Source organism: Teleopsis dalmanni, chromosome X (assembly GCF_002237135.1).
Source record: "Teleopsis dalmanni isolate 2A chromosome X, ASM223713v2, whole genome shotgun sequence".
NCBI lineage: Eukaryota > Metazoa > Arthropoda > Insecta > Diptera > Diopsidae > Teleopsis > Teleopsis dalmanni.
In genome coordinates this window covers 1,214,781-1,238,205 of record NC_051848.1, presented here as the reverse complement: position 1 = coordinate 1,238,205, position 23,425 = coordinate 1,214,781, and the positions used below count along the sequence as shown (strand labels likewise).

Below are 23,425 nucleotides of genomic sequence, written 5' to 3'. Positions count from 1 at the left end.
GGTATAGCTCATACAGCTCATCGTTCCATTTAATTCGATACTCGTCGCCAACGCGTAAGGGACCATAGATCTTCCGAAGAACTTTTCTCTCGAATGCTCCTAACACCTTCTCATCACTGTTGGTAATTGTCCAAGCTTCTGCACCATACAGCAGGACAGGCATGATAAGAGATTTGTAGAGCGTGATTTTTTTTTGTCGAAAGAGGGCTTTATTTCTCAATTGCTTACATAGCCCGAAGTAACATTTGTTGGCAAAAGTGATTCTTCGTTGAATCTCTAGACTGACATCTTTTTTAGTGTTTAAGCTGGTTCCTAAATAAACAAAGTCTTTCACAACTTCGAACTTATAATTGTCAACAGCGACGTAGGTCCCAAGACGCTGTTGCTCAGCGTCATATTACATAGCCGTATAAGTTTTGCTGGGATACAAAATTTAGACATAGCGACATAGAGTGTGCTTCTAGTCATAGTGTCAAAAGCAGCTTTGAAGTCGACAAATGGGTGGTGTGTGTCGATTTGTTTTTCTTGAGTTTTCCCCAGAATTTGACGCACTGTGAATGTCTGGTCTAGAGTGGATTTGCTAGGTCTGAAGTCACAATGACAAGATCCAATCAGTTGGTTAACGATTGGCTTTTATCTTTCTTTTATATTTCTACTTTATTATTCATTCAAGTTATGTTAATTATTATTAAAGAGTAGACGTGAAACTTGTCCAACAGCCGGTACTGCGGCCAGAAAAGTCCTATTGTACCAGTTTCACTATTGAAGTTATGATAATACATTTGCTTAGTTTTTTAATATCTAAAAAAAACTATTAGCACATACTACTGAGAATGATAAAACAGTGTTGCCATATTGGTTCATACACAACATTTTTCTCTCCTCCACCTGATTATGGTGTGTAAAGCACTCTAGCCTAAGACTAAGAAAGTCTTGTCGACCGTTGTATAGCGGGAGTCACGTTAGTCGTCTCAGGCGTACTTTCAGCTATTGGGTGTGGTGTTGAGATTTCTTGATAAATTGGGCGTTGCCCATCTCTCGAACTCATTATTAAATCCTGATTTCATATAAAGACTCCTATCAGTGATTGATTCATTGTTTTCTGCTTGAAGCGGGTCCTCCGTGTTATCACCACTGTTTTCGAACGAATATTTTGATGCACGATATTCTTTCGCTAGTGTATTTCTAATTGTTCCCTTTTTAGCTCTTCGAATTTGATTTACGTGTCTTTTAACTTTCTTTTCATTAAAAAGTATACCATAGTGAAGATCATCCAATCGTGTATTAATTGTTCCTTTGAGCTATTTATGCATTCGTGGATTATCCGATAAGAAGTATACGCTTTGGCCCGGTGCGAATTACCTACATCAATCACCAGATTGACACTGCATGTACTGCTTTTCTTTCACCTTCTTTGCAATTTCCTCTGACGGAATAGATCTTAGCGTGTTCGCAGATGTCGTCCCAAAAACAACTGAGCTGGCGAGAACCCTGTTGTTGAGTGCGGGGCATTTTTGTATTGCCTTCGGAACTCGTACACATTTTTCTTTAAAGTCTTAGTCCTTTTGGGTATTCCCATTGGTGACTATCGCATTTCATCGGCTTATTCGCTTGTCTCGCGCACCCATCACACTTGTTGGCTATATTCTCAATACCTTTGTCTATTCCTGGCCAATATATAAAAAAACGAGCAATGCCCTTCATCTTTACCATTCCTAAGTGTGATGTGTGTAGGTTCTCTAGTAATTTTTCTCGATAATATGGAGGGATAACGACCCGAGTTTAAACGTCAAGCACTCTGATGATAACACATAACTCGCTTCTGGCGCTTTGTAGCCTTCTCTCTTTAAACAGCGGCTACTTTCCAGTAATCTGATTATCTTGCCGAGATGCTTGTCCTTTCTGCTTTCCATTGCAATACGTTCTGCTTTAACAGGCAACTGATTTATCTGGCAAATTACGAAATTATCGAACTCATCATATTCATCTGAATGAGTCGCTACTGTTTGTTGCAATTGATTTATTTGTTGGGATTGTAGTATGGAAGGAAAGCGCATGACAAATAATCGGCATTTGCGTTTGCTTTTGAATTTTTTTATATAACTTCGTAGTCGAATCTGATTAAAAATTCTGCATAGTTAGACATTCCACTTATGCATAGTACTGGAAGCGACTTATTGGGTTGAAGAATCTGTGATAACGGCTTATGATCCATGATCAATATCCAATGACGTACAAGTATACAAGTATTTTGACACGACTTTTATATTTCTATTTTATTATTTATTAAAGTTATGATAATGCATTTGCTTAGTTTTTTAATGTCTAAAAAAACTATTAACACATACTACTCAGTTAGAATGATAAAACTGTTAAACTTCATAACAGAACCTTATATGTGATATTTAAAAGACTGATCCCGCGGTAGTTGGCGCAGCTTGCAGGATCACCTTTTTGTGGATTGAGCAAAGCACACTTAAATTCCAATCGTTGGGCATACATTCATCCGACCAAATGTTGCGAATTAGCTGTAGCATGCATTTTGATAGCTTTAAACAGCTCAGCCGGTAAACCATCGGCACCTGAAGCTTTGTTGTTTTTGATCGGAAGTTCAAAATGAAGTTATAGCTGTTTTAACTTCATTATGATCGGGAGGCTGGACGATTATTTCTTCGTCAACGATTGAAAATTTGGGGTCAAATATTAAGCATGCTTCGGACATCTATCACCAGAATACCGTTTTCATCTTTGCAAGAATTACCTCCGGGTTTATAACCATTTGTCAGGCTTTTAATTTTTTGATAGAATTTTTGAGCCATATTCCTATCGTCCAGCTTCTCAAGCCATTCGTACTCACGTCTTTCTGTTTCCTTCTTTTTTCGCCTGAAAAGACGTTTCTCTTCTCTTCTCTTTTCCCGATATCGTTCTCGCGTCGCAACTGACCGCAGGGTGGCTGGATATGCTGCGTCTTTCTCTGTGGTGGCGTTGCGATACTCTTGGTCGTACCAGCTGTTTCTTTGTCTACGGTGATAGCCGATCACCTCTTCTGTAGCGGTACGCATAGAGTTAGGGATGTGGTTCCATTGAGCACATATATCGCCTTCAGATGAATTTCCTAGATACTGGGAGAGTAGAGTAGCGAGTCATTAGCTGTCTGTTGTGATTGCAGTTTTTCGATGTCTAGCTTTCGCGGAACGTCGAATGAGACAGCGTTCATTTGCTTATTCATAGAAAATTTCCTTGGTGTCGTCATCTTTATCTTCCGTCTGGGCATGCGTCATTAAATAATACAAAGCAAAATAAAAAGTATTTATTTAAAGCACAACTACAGCTTTCTATTTCCAGTACAGTTGTTAAGTTAATGTTATGTTATGTATGTTAAATTAGTTTCTCTTATACTTATACTTATTTTTATACTTATACTTTAATTTCAATTATTTAATATGTATTTACAACTAACAAAAAAGCTTTGAATAGCCGCAGCTTTTCATTTGTTTTGTTTTTGTTTGCTATTGTTAATAATATGTTTGAAGAATAAAAGTCAGTGGTATGTGAACTACTCAAGCAAAAGGTGCGTTTGGATTTATATAAAATCAAAGAGAATAGAAAAAACTATTAAATTAAATAGTTTTCGATCATTGGCGACCGTGACAGGACACGACCGTAGTGTTCCTAGAAACAAGTGTTTGAAATTAACTTAAATTTATTTTAAAGACTTAAGATAAATTAACTATCAAAAGTGTTTCAAATTAAATTCAATTTACATTAAAGACTTGATATAAATAAAGACTAAAGGTGTTTCAAATTAATATTAAAAATAATAGTTCTTACATCAGTAATTGTTTAAAACTTAAAAATAAACAACAGTTGTTCAATTTTACAATAACCTTGACAATCATTCAGGTTATTAACCTTCATAACATTAGTTGGTTTTTTTTTTTTGTTTTATTTTCGGTTTTGCATTTGCTTTCGGTGATGCAAAATTCTAATAATGCAGCAGCGAGCCGCGCTGCCGAAAACAATTCGACTGCAGCGTCAAATTCTCTGCCGCCATTGCCTTCATTAGAAGAATTAAAACAGCAGCGAGCATCTACAAAAGGCAGTATAACGCGAATTAAAAATATTGTTGAGAACAACAAAACTTTATCGTCAACGGAATTGGAGTGTAGACTTGGGATGCTAGATGCATATTATAAGCAGGTATCTTACTACCAGAATCAGATAGAGCGATATTGTTCTACAGATTCAGCGCGCTCTGACATCGATGAGCTGTACGTAAGTACAAAATGTTTAATATTGTCATTAGTTGATGGACGGAGGAGACAAAGCTACCATGAGCAAACTTTCTCGTTACCGCAGCTGCCGTCAAACAGATTGCCACATTTAAAGTTGCCTAAGTTTGACGGCAAATATCTTGAATTCAAAAATTTTATACATATTTTTCAAAACCTTGTAGATAGTGATTCGCTCTTGACATCAACTGAAAAATTCAACCATTTGTTATCGTGTCTTCAAGGCGAAGCGTTAGCTACAGTAAAGGCGTTCTAGATAACGGAAGACAACTATCCGAAGGCTCTCCAAAGACTCAAAGAGCGATAAGACAATGACCCTCTCATATTTCTGGAAGGCATTGCAACACTTTTTGATGAACCACAATGTATTAAGCCTGATTCAACTCAACTTCGCCAATTAGTGGACAACATTTCGGCTTTATATAGTTCGCTTAAGTCACTGGGATCACACGAACAGATATGTGATGCAATCATGATTCATTTGGTGATGATGAAAGTGGATAGTGAGACGAAACGTAAATGGAATGAATGTCACGACTATACGAAACTACCAACTTGGCTGGAATGTTGCAAGATGCTTGACAGGCGATGTCAACAATTAATGGTACTAGCAAAGGCCAAGCCAAAGGCTACAATCAACCAAGAGTTGCAGCATACTAGTGTTCGTAAACCTTTCAAGCACATCTTAATGACGAAACAAAAGTCTACAAGTCAGATTCATTGTGTATATTGTTTAAAACCTGGTCATTATATTACTAATTGTCCAAATTTTTTAGCTCCATCAATTGAAAATCGATGTCAACAGGCGAAGCAAATCCAACTATGCTTTAATTGTCTCCGGAAAGATCACATTAGCACACATTGTCCATCAACGTATTCATGCCGAATGTGCAAAAAACGACATCATTCACTTTTACATAATACTGGTGCATCATCTAATATGGAACCTTTATGTGAGCAAACAATATTACCTCTAAGTCATGTACACACTAGTACACTAGTTCCAGACGAAACTTCTGCTCGGGTAAAATCAGTGGTGCTTTTGGCAACAGCAATGGTGTTAGTTAAAGATGCATCTGGTACTTTTCAACTCTGTAGAGTGTTATTAGATTCATGCTCGCAGGTCAATTTAATATCGGAATCGATGTGTAATGCACTTCATCTAAAAAAGTCACGAAGTGAAAACAGTCTTGTTGGTGCAGGAGCTGCATCAATAAATATTAAACACAAAACTATAAGTACGATACGTTCAAGGTTAAACAGTTTTGAAGCAGTACTTGAGTTTCTCGTTACCAAAAGAATTTCTGGATATCACCCTAATGAAACACTGTCGTTAGAAGAGTTGCAAATTCCTGAAAATCTTCAATTAGCTGATCCGACATTTTCCAAACGCCAAAAAATTGATATGTTACTTGGTGCAGAAGCTTTCTTTTCACTGCTAGCAGTAGGCCAAATAAAACTTGGTGAGAATTTACCGACTTTACAAAAAACTTTGTTCAGCTGGATTATTTTATCCCACATCATTATGTAATTAAACCAGATAGCACAACTACTAAATTACGTGTAGTTTTTAATGCTTCAGCTCGTACATCATCACAAGTGTCATTAAATGAGTTATTAATGGTGGGCCCTACAATCCAAAATGAACTTGTAATAACATTATTAAGATTTCGATTACATCAATATGGAATAACGGCTGACATAACAATAATGTATAGACAATTTTGGCTACATCCAAATGATCGCAATTTTCAACTAATTTTGTGGCGTGAGCATAAATCGCAAAATATTTTAGTTTATCAACTGAATACTGTTACATATGGTACGAGTTCTGCGCCATTTCTTGCAACTCGGTGCTTACACTACATTGCAGATAACTATCCTTACCGTAAGGAAACAGGCAAAATGATATTAAAAAGTAATTTTTATGTCGATGACATGATCTCAGGAGTAGATGACTTGGAGACATTGCAAGCCATCAAAAATGAAACTACCGAAATATTGGATTTTTACAACTTATCGTTAACAAAGTGGAATAGTAACAATTTTAACATCACTGCACCAAATGTTAAACTTACAGATATTGAGACTGCAAGAGATATGGCATGCCCACTTGGAATGTTATGGAATACGAAAGAAGACTATTTTTGCTTCACTTTTCAATCAACCAATGTACCAGCAAGTCATACTAAACGAAACATTTTGTCATTAGCATCATCTTTATATGATCCTTTGGGTCTAATTAGTCCACTTATCATCAAAGCTAAGATTTTGTTACAGCAACTATGGATAATTGGATGTGATTGGGATGAATCCGTACCTCAAGAAATTTACACAACATGGAACAAAATTCTTGCTGATTTGCATCAAGTGGTACTTCTTAAAATTCCTAGTGTTATGATCTATATCTAGTCTGATACAGATTTTAGCTAATCCGGCACTTGAACCAGCTTAGCTTTACTCTTTATGTTATCCTCCGTACCTAGTCTGATACGGATTCACTAATCCGGCACTTTAACCAGCTTAGTAATTCATTTACGCAATCCGGCACATGAACCAGTTACGTAATTTATAAATAGCTATATATATATGTGAATATATATATAGGTATTTATTTATTTATTTTATTATTTATTGATTTTCAAATTCGGCACATAAACCGACTTTGCTCAAGGTTCTTTTAGGCACTTAAACCAAAAGAAAACACTTGGTTGAATTCAGGGTTTGAAATTGAATTAGATGTTTATTAAAAATGTTGTGCTTTTATACAAAATTCTTAACACTAAGCTGGTATGGTAAAGGAGGAAATGCACCTAGTTCCCACGATTTGTTATCCGATGGACTTTGAACATTCAAGGCCAAGGGCATTCGTGGGAAATATGTGCATTACCTATGCTTATACTATTTAATGCAACCAGCAAGCTGATATATGTATTTTGCCATATATCAACCTGCTTCACAAATTTGGTGACTTAAATGTGTTATCACTGAAGCCATGCGCCAACTCATATTGCACCTGTGGGAACAACAGAATTGTCGCAGCGGTTTGCCTATTGCTGCAACTCACAACGAACACACGATAAAAGAAAATGAACATAATGCTTATCAACCTTGCACAGTGGCGTGTGAAGATGATCATGTTACGTCTGGCACGCTGCTAGCGTGCGAATATTTAGTTGTGAGAGCCAGCAACATTGCTAAAAATATTTGATAACACAAATAAAACCAACAACAAAAACAACATAAGAAGCTAATTTAAAGTACTTATGTATACATATAATTAATATAATAATAATAATGCAATTACAATAATTGATACAATTGATTTTTATAATAAAGTTAATATAAAACTTAACACCTAGGTTCACTCGAATCAAGAACTCAATTAACATGCAAGTACATGGCTTCAGCGACGCATCAATTAGAGCATACGGATGTTGTATCTATCTACGTTGTCAAGATAATTTTGGCAATGTTAGCGTTCATTTACTAACTTCCAAATCCCGAGTTGCTCCTGTGAAAACAAGATCATTACCACGTCTTGAATTGTGTGCCGCCCATCTTCTTGCTGGATGCTGGAACAAGATTAAAGCTAATTTATTATATTATATTAATAACATATACTTTTGGTCTGATTCACAGATTACTTTACATTGGATTAGTTCTCATTCTTCAACACTAGCGACCTTTGTTGGTAATCGAGTTGCTGACGTTCAAGAATGGTCGGTAAATGCATTTTGGCGCCATGTACCAACCGATCAAAATCCAGCTGATCTCGTTTCTAGAGGGTGTACCGTCCCAGAATTACTGTCATCAAATTGGTTCAAAGGACCTTCATTTTTAATGTTGCCGCTGCCAAACTGGCCAGAACATTCAATAAATCAACTAACAGTTGACGAACGCAAGTTAGAAACTCGCAAACTAGTGTGCATTTTGGAAGATGTCAAGCCTCCGTATTTGCTACAGAGACTTCATCAGATAAGTAATTATAACAAATGTCTACGTGTGGTTGCGCTGATGCTAAGATGGCACCAATTCAATCATTATTCGTGGTAGATGAAATACAACGCGCTCTGTTGCATATTGTATATCTTATTGAACAACACTATTTTCACAAGGATATAGTACTTTTACACAACTCAAAGCAGCTACGGAGTAAATTAGCCTTATTGGCTCCATTCCTAGAAACATCTGGCAGCCTTACTTTAATGAGGGTAGGTGGTCGTTTGAAGAATGCCAACATCTCACCTTCTACTTCTATTACCAAAAGAGGACCAATTTGTTAAGCTGATGGTCATGCATATACATCGAATTAATTATCACGCTGGTCCACGTGCACTTGTTGCTCTCATACAACAACAATTTTGGATTACAAATTGCCGATCATTGGCTCGAACAGTGGTAAACCAGTGCACACACTGCTTCCGTTACAAACCTAGATTATCAACGCAAATAATGGGCAATCTACCGGCAGATCGGGTAACAGCAAATAGACCATTTACATTTACAGGAATTGATTTTGCCGGACCGATCCCAACGTATCTTAAGATCCGGGGAAAGGTCCCATATAAATCATACATCGCTGTATTCATTTGTTTTCCTTCGAAGGCTGTGCATCTTGAAGCAGTTTCCGGCCTATCGAGTGATGCGTTCATTGCTGCCTTAAAACGTTTCATTAGTCGACGTGGCATACCAACAAAAATTTATTGTGATAATGCCACTAATTTTGTAGGCGCGGAGAAAAAGCTGAAAGAGTTTCAGCATGATTTTTATGATGCAAATTACATATCAAATATTAATAATTTTTGCATATCTAATGCCATTCAATTTTGCTTCATTCCTCCTAGAGCTCCGCATTTTGGGGGACTGTGGGAGGCGGCAGTTAAAATAGCCAAATCACATCTGTTCCGGACGTTGCATGGGACAAAAATGACGTTTGAGGAGTTGACAACTGCTTTAGCGGAGATAGAAGCAGTCATGAATTCACGTCCTCTCAGTGCGGCATCTACTGATCCCAATGACTTGGAAGTCCTTACTCCTGGTCATTTTCTCATTGGATGTCCGCTCAGAAGCTTGCCTGAGCGTGCTCAATTAGAAAATGACATATCAAATATTCAAAGATGGCATCGGATAACGGCAGCAAAAGGAGCATTTTGGAAACGACGGCAACATAAGTATATAAAGGAATTACAACAGCGATACCGGTGGAAAAAGCCAAACGATAACGTTCAAATAGGCGATTTAGTATTGATTGCTGAAGACAATTTACCGCCGATGCATTGGTTAACAGGCCGAGTAGTAAAGGTTAATTCCGGGTCTGACGGACACGTACGTGTGGCAGATGTTCAGACTCAGCATGCAGTGTTTCGGCGGCCAATTACGAAGCTAGCTGTATTACCAATTAATTGAACCTGACGGTCTCAATGGGGGCCGGTATGTTAAGTTAATGTTATGTTATGTATGTTAAATTAGTTTTTCTCTTATACTTATACTTATTTTTATACTTATACTTTAATTTCAATTATTTAATATGTATTTACAACTAACAAAAAAGCTTTGAATAGCCGCAGCTTTTCATTTGTTTTGTTTTTGTTTGCTATTGTTAATAATATGTTTGAAGAATAAAAGTCAGTGGTATGTGAACTACTCAAGCAAAAGGTGCGTTTGGATTTATATAAAATCAAAGAGAATAGAAAAAACTATTAAATTAAATAGTTTTCGATCAACAGTGAAAATTTAAACTTCTGAATTAAACTGACTTCACCCTCAAGCGGTAAAAGTTACATTACACCAGTTTTCAGATTTCATACAAAGTATGTCTGTTCTTTTCCGTTGTTCCAGAGCAACATTTTTGGTCTCGTTTATTGTTGCTAATAAGAGTTTTTACTGTATTTTGTGCACTTTCATAATCTATGAATGGTACTATTATGCGGCCACATCAGATACTAATAGTTTTGTTTGGGTAGGCGAACGATGTGTGTCCATCGTTATCGAAATTTGACAACTGAAAATTGACTTTAAACGATAATCATGTTTGAAGTTTAATTATTAATTTTCGTCTAACGATTATTATATAATAATTTGAAGCCAAATCAACTGCGAACAATAATTGAACTTAATTGCAACAAATTTGAGCTGTCAGCGGCAATCAAAGTTTGTTATGCATATTAAAATGCAAATACACAATGTGACAATCAAATTCTATTTCGGCAACGTGAAAGCTACATCAATAAAATCATACAAAGCACATCAAATCGCAACACGAATTAGCATGTTTACAAACATCGTGTTCCAGTACCAGTGGCTCAAGCTTAAATAATACAAGTAGTATACCAATGCACCATCAAAGTACCAGTGTAGCAATGCATAATTGTTCTCTCTGCCACCGGAACTGGTGTTCTATCTGCGTTGTGGCAGAGTACATCTCAGCTCATTGCCTCTACACTTAATCAAGCCAAATGGAAAGCATGTTAACACAATATTATGCAACAATATAATGAAATAAGCTGTACAATGTGCTCATCAAATTCACATCCATGTCACACACTGGCACATGTATACATGCATAGGCACATGCATCACTGATATGCAACTCCACTGCGCTGCACATGTTAACAAAATTATGAAAGCTGATTTCAAAATATTTTCTGTTTTTCGTTCTTTTTCGGTGTTGCGGTGGCAAGACTTGGAAGCCGATTTTGTTGCTTATTGCGCGTAATTCTCTAAGCGGTTTTGCGATTTTTACTAATGCGTCCGTATGACTGCGTCTGCTGACAAGCGCGCACAAATACCGTTAAATCTTTCCAAAAAACAAAAAAGAAAACTCATTTAAAGGATGAAAATCGCAGATAGTTTAGCTATTATTACATATATGTAAATAAAGCATTTCACATTAAAAATTGGCAAAAATGTATAAAATATATTACAATTATAATATTTTAATGTGCGAAAATTATGTTTTTATATATAAAAGATGATGTTTTTATTATTAAATTATTAACTCTGACCCTGCTGTTTTGCTTTTGGATACTACATTTGTTTCACATTATTTTTAAATATAAACAAAATTTTTAGATATTAAAAAAACTTTAAAAAATTTGCTGTAATAGTTAAGATAATAATAAATTAATTTTAAAAAACCCCATTTTCAACACACCTAAATATTATCCAATGGACTTGAAACCAAATTCCCAACCGATATGGAAAAAGCCGTAACCATGCTAAACATATTTAAATGTTAATCGCCCTCAGCATAGTTACGGCTTTTTCAACCTCCTTCCAAATACTTATATTATATTAAATGAAATTCTGAATATTAAATAATAGTCCATATGCACTTCATTTATAGTGTGCGACAAGCAAGCCTTTAAGCTTTTAAGAAAACATACTTATGTTCTATTGCAGCACGATTTTTGTTTACAAATTGTCTATTTATTTATTTTTCTTTCTTGATTCGAAAAATTTTCTTTTAAAATACTAAAACCTCTAATAGATTATATATATTTAGTCAGTGCAAAATAAGCTTCTTTCATAATATAAGAAGACCCGTATTTCGGGAAAAAATTTTGTAATTTTTTTGCTCATGGGGTTTTAAGAATTGGCATTGTAAACACATTTTCTAATGGCCATACCTCCCGCTATATAAACTTTAATTTTATTGCGTTTTAAAGATAATTGATTGAACTTTTAAGAAATTGTTCAACCAATTAAAATTGTAAATATTTAAGTACTAACCGTTAAATTAACCGCTGAATTTCAAAAAAAAAAAAAAATTGTTTTCCTTTTTTTTTTCATTTTTTACGTTTTATTTAGATTTAGTTTTTAATTTTACTGCAAAATAAAAATATTTAGGGTAATGTTATTTTTTGCAATTTTTCAAAATGTTTTTTGTTTCCCGCAAAACACATCAAGCACATGCGTACTATATTTCCATTGAATGAATTTTTAAAGAATATGCTATAAATATTCTTATATAATATTTCTGATTTCGATTAATAATTAAATTTTACATAAAACTCAAAAATTTCAAGACGATATTTTCCTTAGTAATACTTTTATAAAATTTATTTATCCCTCACATAACACCAAACACATGCACACGATTTTTCAGTAAAAAAAATAAAAAAGAAATATGTCACAAATATTTTTTAATGGTTTTAACATTGATTTTATTAATACTCATTTAATTATTGATACATAATCTGTAATGTCTGAAGAAGAAAATATTTTTGCCAATAATAATTTTTTCGGATTGGGAATAAAACAGTGATATTTTAATGTCAATTAATTGATGTAGTTGTTTCGAAGCGGTATTTAGTGGTAACTTCTTCTGCTACGTAGTCTCTTAATGTTGAGAAATGGCACACAATATTTGGCAAACATTTCTTAACCCAGTTAAATAACTCCTTCGGTGTTTGGATTAGATTATGTATTCGTTGAAGGCTAGTTCTTTAGGCATTCTTCTTTAAGGTTCTAGCTAAGCCGTCGGAAGGTCCTTTGCCGTGTGAACTTGTGAAAAAACGTCGTGTTGCCTTTAAACCAAAGTTCGCTTTGCGAAGAGTTATATTAATAGAATTCTTTTTATTTTTATGTTGTGATCCCGATCCATCGGATAAATATTCTTTTAATTGAATTCAATTCTTTTAATGAACTTAACAGCGTATTTTTGAAATAAATGTACGGTAATTGACTTATGATGTAAACGATCAATTATGCAGACAAAAGTTTTTATATATAGTTGTTCATTTTCATCATGGTATTATATTGCAAACGGATATATTATTGCCTGATCATTATACCACAAAATGTCTAGCACAGAGTATTGAATCAGAAAAGCATAATATTTGGAGAAACCACACAAAACAATGCATTCACTTTCTGCTAAGTTGATTTCCGTATTCTTCAAAAAATTTTGCATGTTTTTTAACGATAAAGGAAAGCAACATCAATATGTCTAAACTGTCCGTTAAGGATTGCAAATATGCTTTAACTGGAGATGTCAAAGGCTTTAATGTGGTTCTAGCTTGACGAACCCATTACTTATATGTAAAAGTTTCAATATTGTTGTCATCAAAGATTTCCAGAACTTGTTGATTGATGTTTCAGTTCAAGGACATTTGGCGTAAGTTCTTGAAAAACATTCTATATGTAACAGTTACTATTCGAAACATGTGGTGTAGGTAATCTTTATAGTAACTTAACGGATCTATAGTATATGCAGTCGGTGATTTCGTATACACTCCATTTATCATTAATTTTACGTTTACGTGTATGTATACGACTTGTTCGTGTAAAAACGCAATACTGTAGTCGTAGAGATGCGAATTTAGAAAAACCACAATTGAGGTCTGGATGGTTTAGTTTGAAAAGATTATACAGCTCTTTCAATTTACTTAGAATAAGTCGGTTTTGCATTTTCATCAATTTTTATGGATAAGCAGTCTTTATTGCTAGGCATTATTTGACTGTTTTCATTACATTTGTTAAAGTTGAAAACTGTTTCAGTATCATGTTTATGTAGCGATTTTTTTAGCAACAGTGATCATATACTTTATAGCGTTTAGGAAGTAAGTCCAATTAAGCATTACACCCAATATTTTTATTTTCATTGTTCCATCTGCTATACCTGTAAATTTATTCTGTTGATTCTTTAAAATTAATGTGGGTCATCTTCTTCATCGCTATTGTTAGAGTCATTGGGAGTAATATTAAAATTTTCAAATTCGTTATTTAAAAAAAGAGATTAAGCAAAACTAATTTATTTAATAGAAATACTTCTGAAAATTATTTCGTCCTAGAAAGTTTCATTTTTATGCAAAATTTAATGGTAAATTCAATTTAGAAGTATGAAGTGAAAATTTTTGTGTCATTTTTTGTGTAAAATTGATTTAATGGTATTGTGGTGCGTATGAGTGACTTGTAGGACCCCTGATAAATTAATTTTTTTTAATTACTTCTAGTTTTCAGAATTCATGTTGATGTGAAATATCTGGCATTGTTTACTTGACTTGTTTGTGTTTTCTTATCCAAATTTTATAATAAGATCAAATAAAAAAAATTTGCCCAATAAAAGCATGCAAAGCAAGCCACAAGTAAACATTAGTTATGCCATATCCCATGCCACATCTTCCACTTTACATTTGTTTTGCATTTCTTACTTTTGTTTTGTGATCGTCTTATGCTGCGTTTCTTCGCCACCATCCATTTAGATTTAAGCTCCGCGATTTTAGTCGCACTTAGCAGCGATTATGAAAATTATAATGATTTCGGTTGCAACTCATACTTCAGGTGCCGTAAATCAATCATTGTGAGTGTATTTGTATATTGGGCTGTATGAGTGCATATGTGAATCAATGCATATATGTATTTTTTATGATTTGGGGTTTCTGTGCGCACTGGTGTCTGTTAAATTTTATTTATGGGCCAACATGCTAACACATTAAGAACACACAAACTTAAAAAAAAAGGGGCAAAACAAATAATGAAATCAAAATATAGAAAACGAAAAAGGAATTTACAAAAAGGGCAAATAACAACAACAACCAACAAACATTGCTGTATGCAGTCTCGTTTAAACATAACTGTTGGCATGTTTAGTCTTTTAGCATGTGTTATATTTTGCATAGCAAAGTTAGAAGCGAGGACCGTTACTGAAGTAAAGCTAAAATATTAAAATGTATGATAACGCAAGACGCAGAAAACAAACAGGCAAAACAAAAATTAAATACAATAAGTAGTTAATAAAAATTAATCAAACTTAAACAAATGAAATTAATATAACTAAAATAATGACATAATTAAAAAGAAATGAAGTACAGAATTATCCGTTTTCTGACTTTAATGCAAATAAAACCCAGCAATCGCAAATGGATTAAACGGCCAACAAAGTTATGCACAAATAACTCGAATAAATCAACACAATATCATGGAAAATTCCGAATTAAAATAGTTCATTAGCAACTTAATTATCCAAACTGTTAATAACGTAATAACCAAAATTGCACCACGGCTGATCCCGTTAAATATTACAAAAGAATTTTAATAAAAATCTAAAATGTATTGAGCTGAATGTTAACTCACTTAAAAGCAAATATAAACAACATTGCCTTATGGAGTTTCTAGATGAACACAAACCTGACGTTGTCTTTCTAGTGGAAACTAAATTAAATAAAAATAAAAAATTAACAATCTCTAACTATAACATTATAAGAAATGATCGCGAAATTAATGATGGTGGAGGTACAGCCATATTATTAAATAAGAAATTTAAATATGAACTACATACAACAAATTTTAATTCGGTATGTTTTGAATATACATCAGTAAAATTACATCTAGAAAATCAAAGTCGCATTTTTTTGACATCGATATATAAACCTCCGGATAAGCATATAAACCTTAATGATCTCAACTTACTTATAGATTCATTTAAAAAATCTCAGTTTATTATTGGCAGTGATCTTAACTGTATTCACTCTTTTTGGGGAAATACAAATAACAAACCAGAAGGCAATAAATTACATAAATGGTTGGTTGATAACATAGACAAATATAAAATAGTATCTCCACAATCAAATGAACCCACATGCATCAGATCTAACTCAGAATCATTCATTGATTTATTTTTAATCGAAGATGGGCTCAAAATAAATTTTGAATCGGCAACGCAAAAGCTTCAAACCTTGATCTTTGATTCAGATCACAGAGCAATAATTCTTGAAATTACTTTGACTAACAAAATAATTTACAATGATGTCTCAAAAATATACAACTGGAGCAAAGCTAAATTTAAAAATATTCAAAAACTAATAGATAAACGCTTAGATGAACTTTATTTGCCAATTTCTAATAATTTAGAAAATGACCAAATTGATAAAGCTGTTTACAAAATCAATGAAATTTTTGAACAAGCAATAAACCTACATGTACCAACAATTACAATAAATAATTCAACTTTAATTACATTATCTGAAAAATCACTAAAACTTTTTAAAACAAAAAAAACTGTAAGACGCCAATTATTTCGAAATAAAAACTCACCAAATTCAGACTACCTCAAAACACAGTTAAAACTTATATCTAATATGACGTTTAATTCAATAATCAACGATTACAATATTTACTGGGAAAATAAATTCAAAAATCTTAAACTTGATAACAATGTTTTTAAAAATTTTAAACAAATTTCAAACTATAAAAAACGATTAACTATGCCGAAAACACTCGTAGTAAACAACAGTAATGGATCAACTGTTTCATCAGACACAGACAAAGCTAACGCTTTTGCTAGTAATTTTGAAAAATCGCACTTAATCACAATAAATATGGGATATCATGTTTTCGATGAAATGGTAAACCAATTTGTCAACAACAACTTTAGCAACGAATGTATCATAAATTTTGCAACAACAGATCAAAATTAAGCAGGAAACTTTCATACTTTCCCCGACTCCCCTTTCATCAAGGTATCGGATGTTACTTATGCAATTAAATCTAGAAATAACAAAAAATCATCAGGCAATGATAAGGTCTCAAATTTTCTATTAAAAAAAATAGCTAAAAGTGAAAAATTTTGTAAAACCATTACTTCTTTGTTTAATCATATTATAAATAACTGTTACACGCCTAAAGTTTGGAAAGAAGCAACATTGCTACCAATCCCTAAACCATTAAAAGATGAAAAAATTATCAGCAATTACAGACCAATCAGCAAAATTTCATCTTTAGCGAAAGTGTTTGAGAAAATCCAATATTTAAAAATAGAAAAAGAAGCTGAAGAATTAGAAATAAATCTAAATAATCAATTTGTTGTAAGATATTTTAATGCGCAATACTTGGATACTTAAGCGTATTTAAGATTGAAAATTATGTGGAAAAGCAAAGTGTTGTTATAGTGATACAGGGTGTTAACTTTCAGGCGTGGCTACTTGTGGAAAAACACGATTAGTCATCGCTTCTAATTTGACAGGCATGAGTTCTAAGCCTGACACTTGCAGTTCAAACAAATTATATACGGGCTATAAACTAATTAAGAAATTCGAATATTTCCTAAGATCACTGATGATGAGTACTTGGCAATACGCGGAACAGCGTTGTATGGTCAAACAAATTTCTATAAATTAATTACATTTTTATGTTTTTTTTTTCTTGCTTTGCTATTTAAAATCCCCTAAATTTTAAATAAAAATAAGTTTTTTGGCATTATAAGAAAGCGTAGCTTTTTCGACAAAACTGATTAAATTTTATATATTAGTAACTATTATATTGTTGGATTAGAATTGTTGATTTGTGTTTCCAGAAAATCGTCAAAGTGAAAGCAATAGTCTTTCGACTGTTTCTTATGGATTTTTACTTTTCCACTGCAACAAATACAATAATTTCCTTTATTGATACATTCATCAAGCATTAACTGAGTTTCATAATTCAAAAAAAATTAATGTGAGATCTAACTATTACACTAACTATTTTCGTTATGAGTTTTCATAATTTCAAGATGGCCAACGATTGTTAAATGATGAATGGTAATTGTACACATTTTGTGGGCTTCAAACCAAATTTATAAATAAGACTAATAATTTAAATTTATGTTTTTATCATCGTAAATTTCGTAAAATTTTTATTTCAAATAAATCATTTGTTTTTTGATTAAAAGTTTGATCCAAAATTTTAACTTCGTAGTTAAAATTGTTTTTTGAGTAAAAATCTAGTCCCAAATTTTTACAATGTGATAATGAAATTAATAGGCTATAAAAAACAATCAAATAAAAAAAAGATGTGTTAAAAAAATTCGAGAATATTTAGTTGAAAACAGTAAATGAAGGAGAATATGTGGAGAAACAAACTAAAAAGATTACTTTTGCCTTCAGTCTTTTATGATTATACAATACATCAACCATGATTCATACTTGTTGTGTTGTTATTTATTATTCCCACTATTTGCTGTACTTCTTCTTCTTCTTCATTATTATTATATTATTGTTAAGATTTGCAGAGACAATTTATTGTGCTTAACTGTCTTCCCTCATTCATACTCATAAACCTTAAATACACATACAAAAAGATAACACTCAAAACTTTTATATGAATGTGTTTCCCTTTTTATTTTTAATTTTCTATTTGCTGTTGTTGTTTGTTAATGTTGTTATTGCTGCTATTGTTTATTTGTGTTCGGTTTTAAGTTATATGTGTCTATCTATCTGCAAGTGTGTTTATGTGCAGTTATTATTACTTTGGCGGGTTGAGATTACGGTCGTACTCGTTCGAATACATGCGTGCGAATATGAGTGTGTGCTTACTATTGGCCATGACTCTTTAAGTCATAAATCATAAATTCTTACATTTTGAATATATTCTTTCGCTGTTATTGATGTTGTTGGTGTTGTTGTTTTGCTACACGTTGTTATTAAAACGAAACACTTTTTGAATTGTTGCGTTCATACTTGTACCTTCCGGATTTATGGGTTGGACGGAGTCTATTTAATATACATACGCGGTCGTTGTAAGTCCATAATTTGACCGAATATGAATTTGCATTTATGGCATGGCAAAGCATTTTTAAAAGCGAAAAACAACAAATATTGAGTTGTAATAAATATATAACAATACATAATTTATGACAGTTAAATGTGGCCCTCACATTAATATAATTAAATTTTATAAGTTGACATGAAAGGATATAAACAATTCTCATACGCTACGTGGTGGAATGCTGTAATGCTGTTCAAAAAAATTTTTATGATATATTAAAGAAAATCTAATAATTTTATGCCTTCAAATTTCGTTTTAAAAAACTGCTATTTGAGTGAAAATTTAATTTTTGTTAACTGGAAATTTTTTTCTTAACTTGATTCTTGATTCTTCTTCTTCTTGAGTTAGTGCTATTACGCACTTTTACTCTACAATGGCTGGGGAGCTTATCTCTACCCCACACTAGGCTTTAACTAGGCTAAAAAAAATCATATCATTTATTTGTCTTTTAGTTGATGACGGACCTTAAATCAGCATATATGATTTAAGAGTCCAGAAGTGGACTTGAGGATTGTTAGGGCGGGGTTAATTAGCGTATCAACTTTAGTGAATAATTTTAGAGCTCTGTCTCTGATATATTTTTTCACTAAGTCAATCCTATGATCTCTATGTATGTCTGTTGATCTAATGTACCATGGAATCTTTAACAGTTTTCTTAAAGCCTGGTTTTGAGCTATCCATAATTGCTTTAAGGTAGTATTTGAGGCTTTGCTATATGTAACACAGCCGTACAGTAGTGCAGGTCTAATTACTTGCGTATAAAGTAACTTTCTGTTTTTAAAGTTGAAGTGATAATTATTAAATAGCGACTTTAATAAATGTAGAATCTTAGAGCAGCTATTCCGTTTGTATTTCAAATGTTTAAACCAATTGAACCGTTTGTCAAAAGTGACCCCCGGATATTTTATGTTATCCTCCCACTGTATCTCCGTGCCGCAAACACTCACTCTTGGAGGATGCTGTCTTCGTTTTCTAATTATAAATATAGTCTTGGTTTTGCCATTATTAATTTTAATCTTCCATTTTTGGAAGTATTCCACCATAAGCTTTATATTTCCCTGTAAAGTGATGCTTACATTTAAGGCATCCCGATCTGAGTAGATCAAGCACGTGTCGTCTGCGTAAATCGCCATTCACGTGGGACTTAAGGTGGGGATGTCTGCCGTATATACATTAAAGAATGTGGGAGACAAAGGCGACCCTTGAGGTACACCTGCTACTATTGATCGGGCGGACGAAAGAGTGCTGTTAATTTTAGTACGGAAGGACCTTTCTTGCAGGAAGCTACCAATGATTCTAGTCAAACCACTAGGTTTCCCGAAACGGGCCAATTTGACTATTAGACCAACATGCCAGACCTTGTCAAAAGCTTTGGCTATGTCAAATATAATCATCCCGGCTGACTCCCGTTTACTTAACAATCTTGAAATTAAACACATTGATTCCAAAATTATTCTATCGATTAAAACTGCGTCCAAATCTACTACAAAATATATGTCAATAGTTTTATCAATTTAATCAATTAATGCAAAACTTCTGGCGGGTAGTTATTTTTTTTACTTTTGGTTTGGCCTTTTGTGTAAAAATTTCCAGGCACAAATAAATCTTTAAGTCCGCTTTTCATATCAAATAATAACATATAATATCAATTAAATCTAAGAAAATATTTTCAACTGAAGTACAAAAAATGGAAATAAATTTGATGCAAGATTCAATTCAATCATCAAAAGCCGAATTGGACATGAAAACAAGAGAAGCATACTTTTTGCACCTAAAGTTAGCGAAAGAATACCAAATGCAATTCGACTTTCGAAAGAAAAAAGTAGTCTGGAAACCATAGCCACATCGCTGAAAATAAAGAGAACCTCAGCAACAACAGTGAAAAAAGTGGAACATTTCTTCAACCAGTAAACATAACAATTCACCGAATACCAACTAAAACTACTCAATGGATTAAAACATTAACGAGAACTCCAACGTAGAAACACTAATTGTCGATATAGAATCCACAATCAGGATTCGAACCAAAGAGTTCCCTCTATCACTGAAAGACCAATTAGCTGTCAGAAACCTCACTGCAGGTTTCATCGAGTCTACCAACACGCAACAAAAAAGAATAAATAAAGACCAAAAACTGTTAAAAGAACTAAAAAATAAACCAGTATACTACATAAAAGCTGACAAAAGAAATGCAGTAGTCAAAGAGAAAATCGATAACGACCCCTATAGGAAATTAAGAAACAATCCCCAACCAGAAATGGTCAACAGATCCAACAATTTCGTCAAAAAATTTAAATTTCGATAAAAAACAAGTGAAGGTACCCACACCCTTCCGTGCGAGGGTGAAATGAGAGAGATTATAACAGAAGACAGATCCCCATGCCAACACATCGCCAAATGGTTGGTAAACGAACTAACCAGTATCCTACGCAGCTCGCACAGTTTTACTGTCTAGAATTCCAAAGAATTTCCAGAAAAACTAAAACTGAAAAGCATCGCAGGAGATGAAGACACATCATTCGACGTAAAAGCGTTATACCCAAGTGTTAACGTGAAAGAAGATATAAGGATCCTTAAAAAGCTTCCCAATAAGAAATTCAACAAAATTAAGATAATGAATTATATCCAGCTAACACAACTCTGCATGGAGGAAAAGCACTTCACCTTCAGAGGCAGATTCTTCAAACAAACAAAAGGCGCCCCTATGGGCAACCCCTTACCTTCTCTCTTAAGCAAATTGTTCATGAGCAGACTAGAGTCCAGCTTAAAAGAAAACAATAATCTACCAAGGGTAAGGATCAAATATGTAGATGATGTGTTCGCAATCGGAAGGAAAAACAAGCTACAAGAAATTTTAGAGAATCTCAACAGTGCATACAACAACATTGAATTCACACACGAACGAGAAAACAACGGCAGCCTACCATTCTTAGACCTAATTACGCAACACAAAAATAGCGTTTTCGAATTTAGTGTCCACAGGAAACCAACGAATACAACACGTCACATTACCCCTTACACAACCAGCCATCAATGAAGAAACATACGTTAAGGAAATAGCGAACATCAACGGATACTCCCAGAACAGGCAACTATATTCCAGAAACGAGACGACATTGACAGCAGAAAAACCAAAACAAAGACGTGTCGCCAAAGTATACAACAACACCGTCTCCAAAGTTCTTAAAACCATGTTAAAAAAATTTAATATTAACATTGCTTACTCCAGTAGATCACACCAACTCGAAACTCTGTTACCATCCGTAAAAGATCCAGTTGACCCCTTCGAAAAATGCGGAGTATACAAAATCAACTGTGGTTTCTGCAACAAAATATACATCGGACATACAAAAAGACCCTTATCAGTGAGACTTGTAGAACACCTAAAGGAAGCAAGAGGAGTACCGAAGAAAATAAACCCCCACATAAAATTAAATGTCGCCAAATATATACTAAAGGAAAATCACCACAGCAACAGGGACAATGCCCCCATGGCTTTTTAGATACATCTCAAAACACCAAAAACCAGTAGACCTAACTACCTGTATGTAACAATAAAACAAAACCAGTCCAAACCTCGCCACCATTTCTTACCTGTCACCCCCAAGGATAATAACCCTACCAAATTAGTATTAAGAAATAACATGTAAATAGTATACAAACTATTTTGTAAATTGCTAGATGTTTTTAATATTAGGAGTTCTACTGATAGAGCCAAAGGCGAATTTGCCGAAACACGTTCAGAAATACACATAACATAGCATTCGAAATAGAAGTTTAAAATATTAACAAAAACAAAAACTGCCATAAAAAGAAATTCCATTAATTTTTCCAACTTTTGAATTATAGTGAAGTAAGTGGTTTTACAACTACCGGTTTGCATTCGGAACTTACAAATTTGTTTAAGGCAATTCAAAAGCTTTTTGGAAAAACACATAGAAATGGGTTTTAGGTCAATTAGAAATAAATACTTTTTCAAGTATTGTATGTTTCTTTGAGTTTAATGGAACATCTATATAAAATTTCTTAATGACAAAAAATTATCCGGGCAGAGAAATTGAGTTAATGAATTTATCACTGATTTTATATTGTGCAAAACAAAAAACGCCGATAAAGTCACTTATAAGATGGAAGTGGGAATATTTGGTAATTTAGTATATTTAACACATCTAGCCGAGACTTTAAGTTTACATCAATCAGTACAATCATTAACTTTCTTAATATTTTGAATCAGTTCTCACAATATCGATGGATAGACATGGTACAAGTTGGTATCCTCAGATACTGGATCATCAGACAATAAGAATAACTGAAGTTCGCGTAACAATTCGCATAGTCTGACACAGTTCTAAAGTTTTACAATCGTTCTTTAATAGCACTAATATCAAACAGGAAAATTTTTATATAAGATTACAATGTTCTTTTCATATAATCAGATTTAAGGAAAGTATCTTACAGACTTAACAAAAACACATAATAATATACAGAATTTTCGAACAAGATCGTTTTCAAGTTTCGAAATTATGCAGCAATGTCAAGAAAGTATCAGCAAATATGCAAAGAAATACAAAATATATATTATTCCTGCAATTTTTTCCTCACATTAA

The 23,425-nt window shown here is 33.4% G+C and overlaps 1 protein-coding gene across 1 annotated transcript; it reads left to right on the top strand.

The window, feature by feature from the left end:
• The first annotated feature begins 8,588 nt into the window (after positions 1 to 8,588).
• LOC119687323 lies at positions 8,589 to 9,701 on the top strand. Its single transcript, XM_038101602.1, has one exon. It carries the CDS (start codon positions 8,589 to 8,591, stop codon positions 9,699 to 9,701), a length of 1,113 nt encoding a protein of 370 aa, XP_037957530.1.
• Positions 9,702 to 23,425: the final 13,724 nt, after the last annotated feature.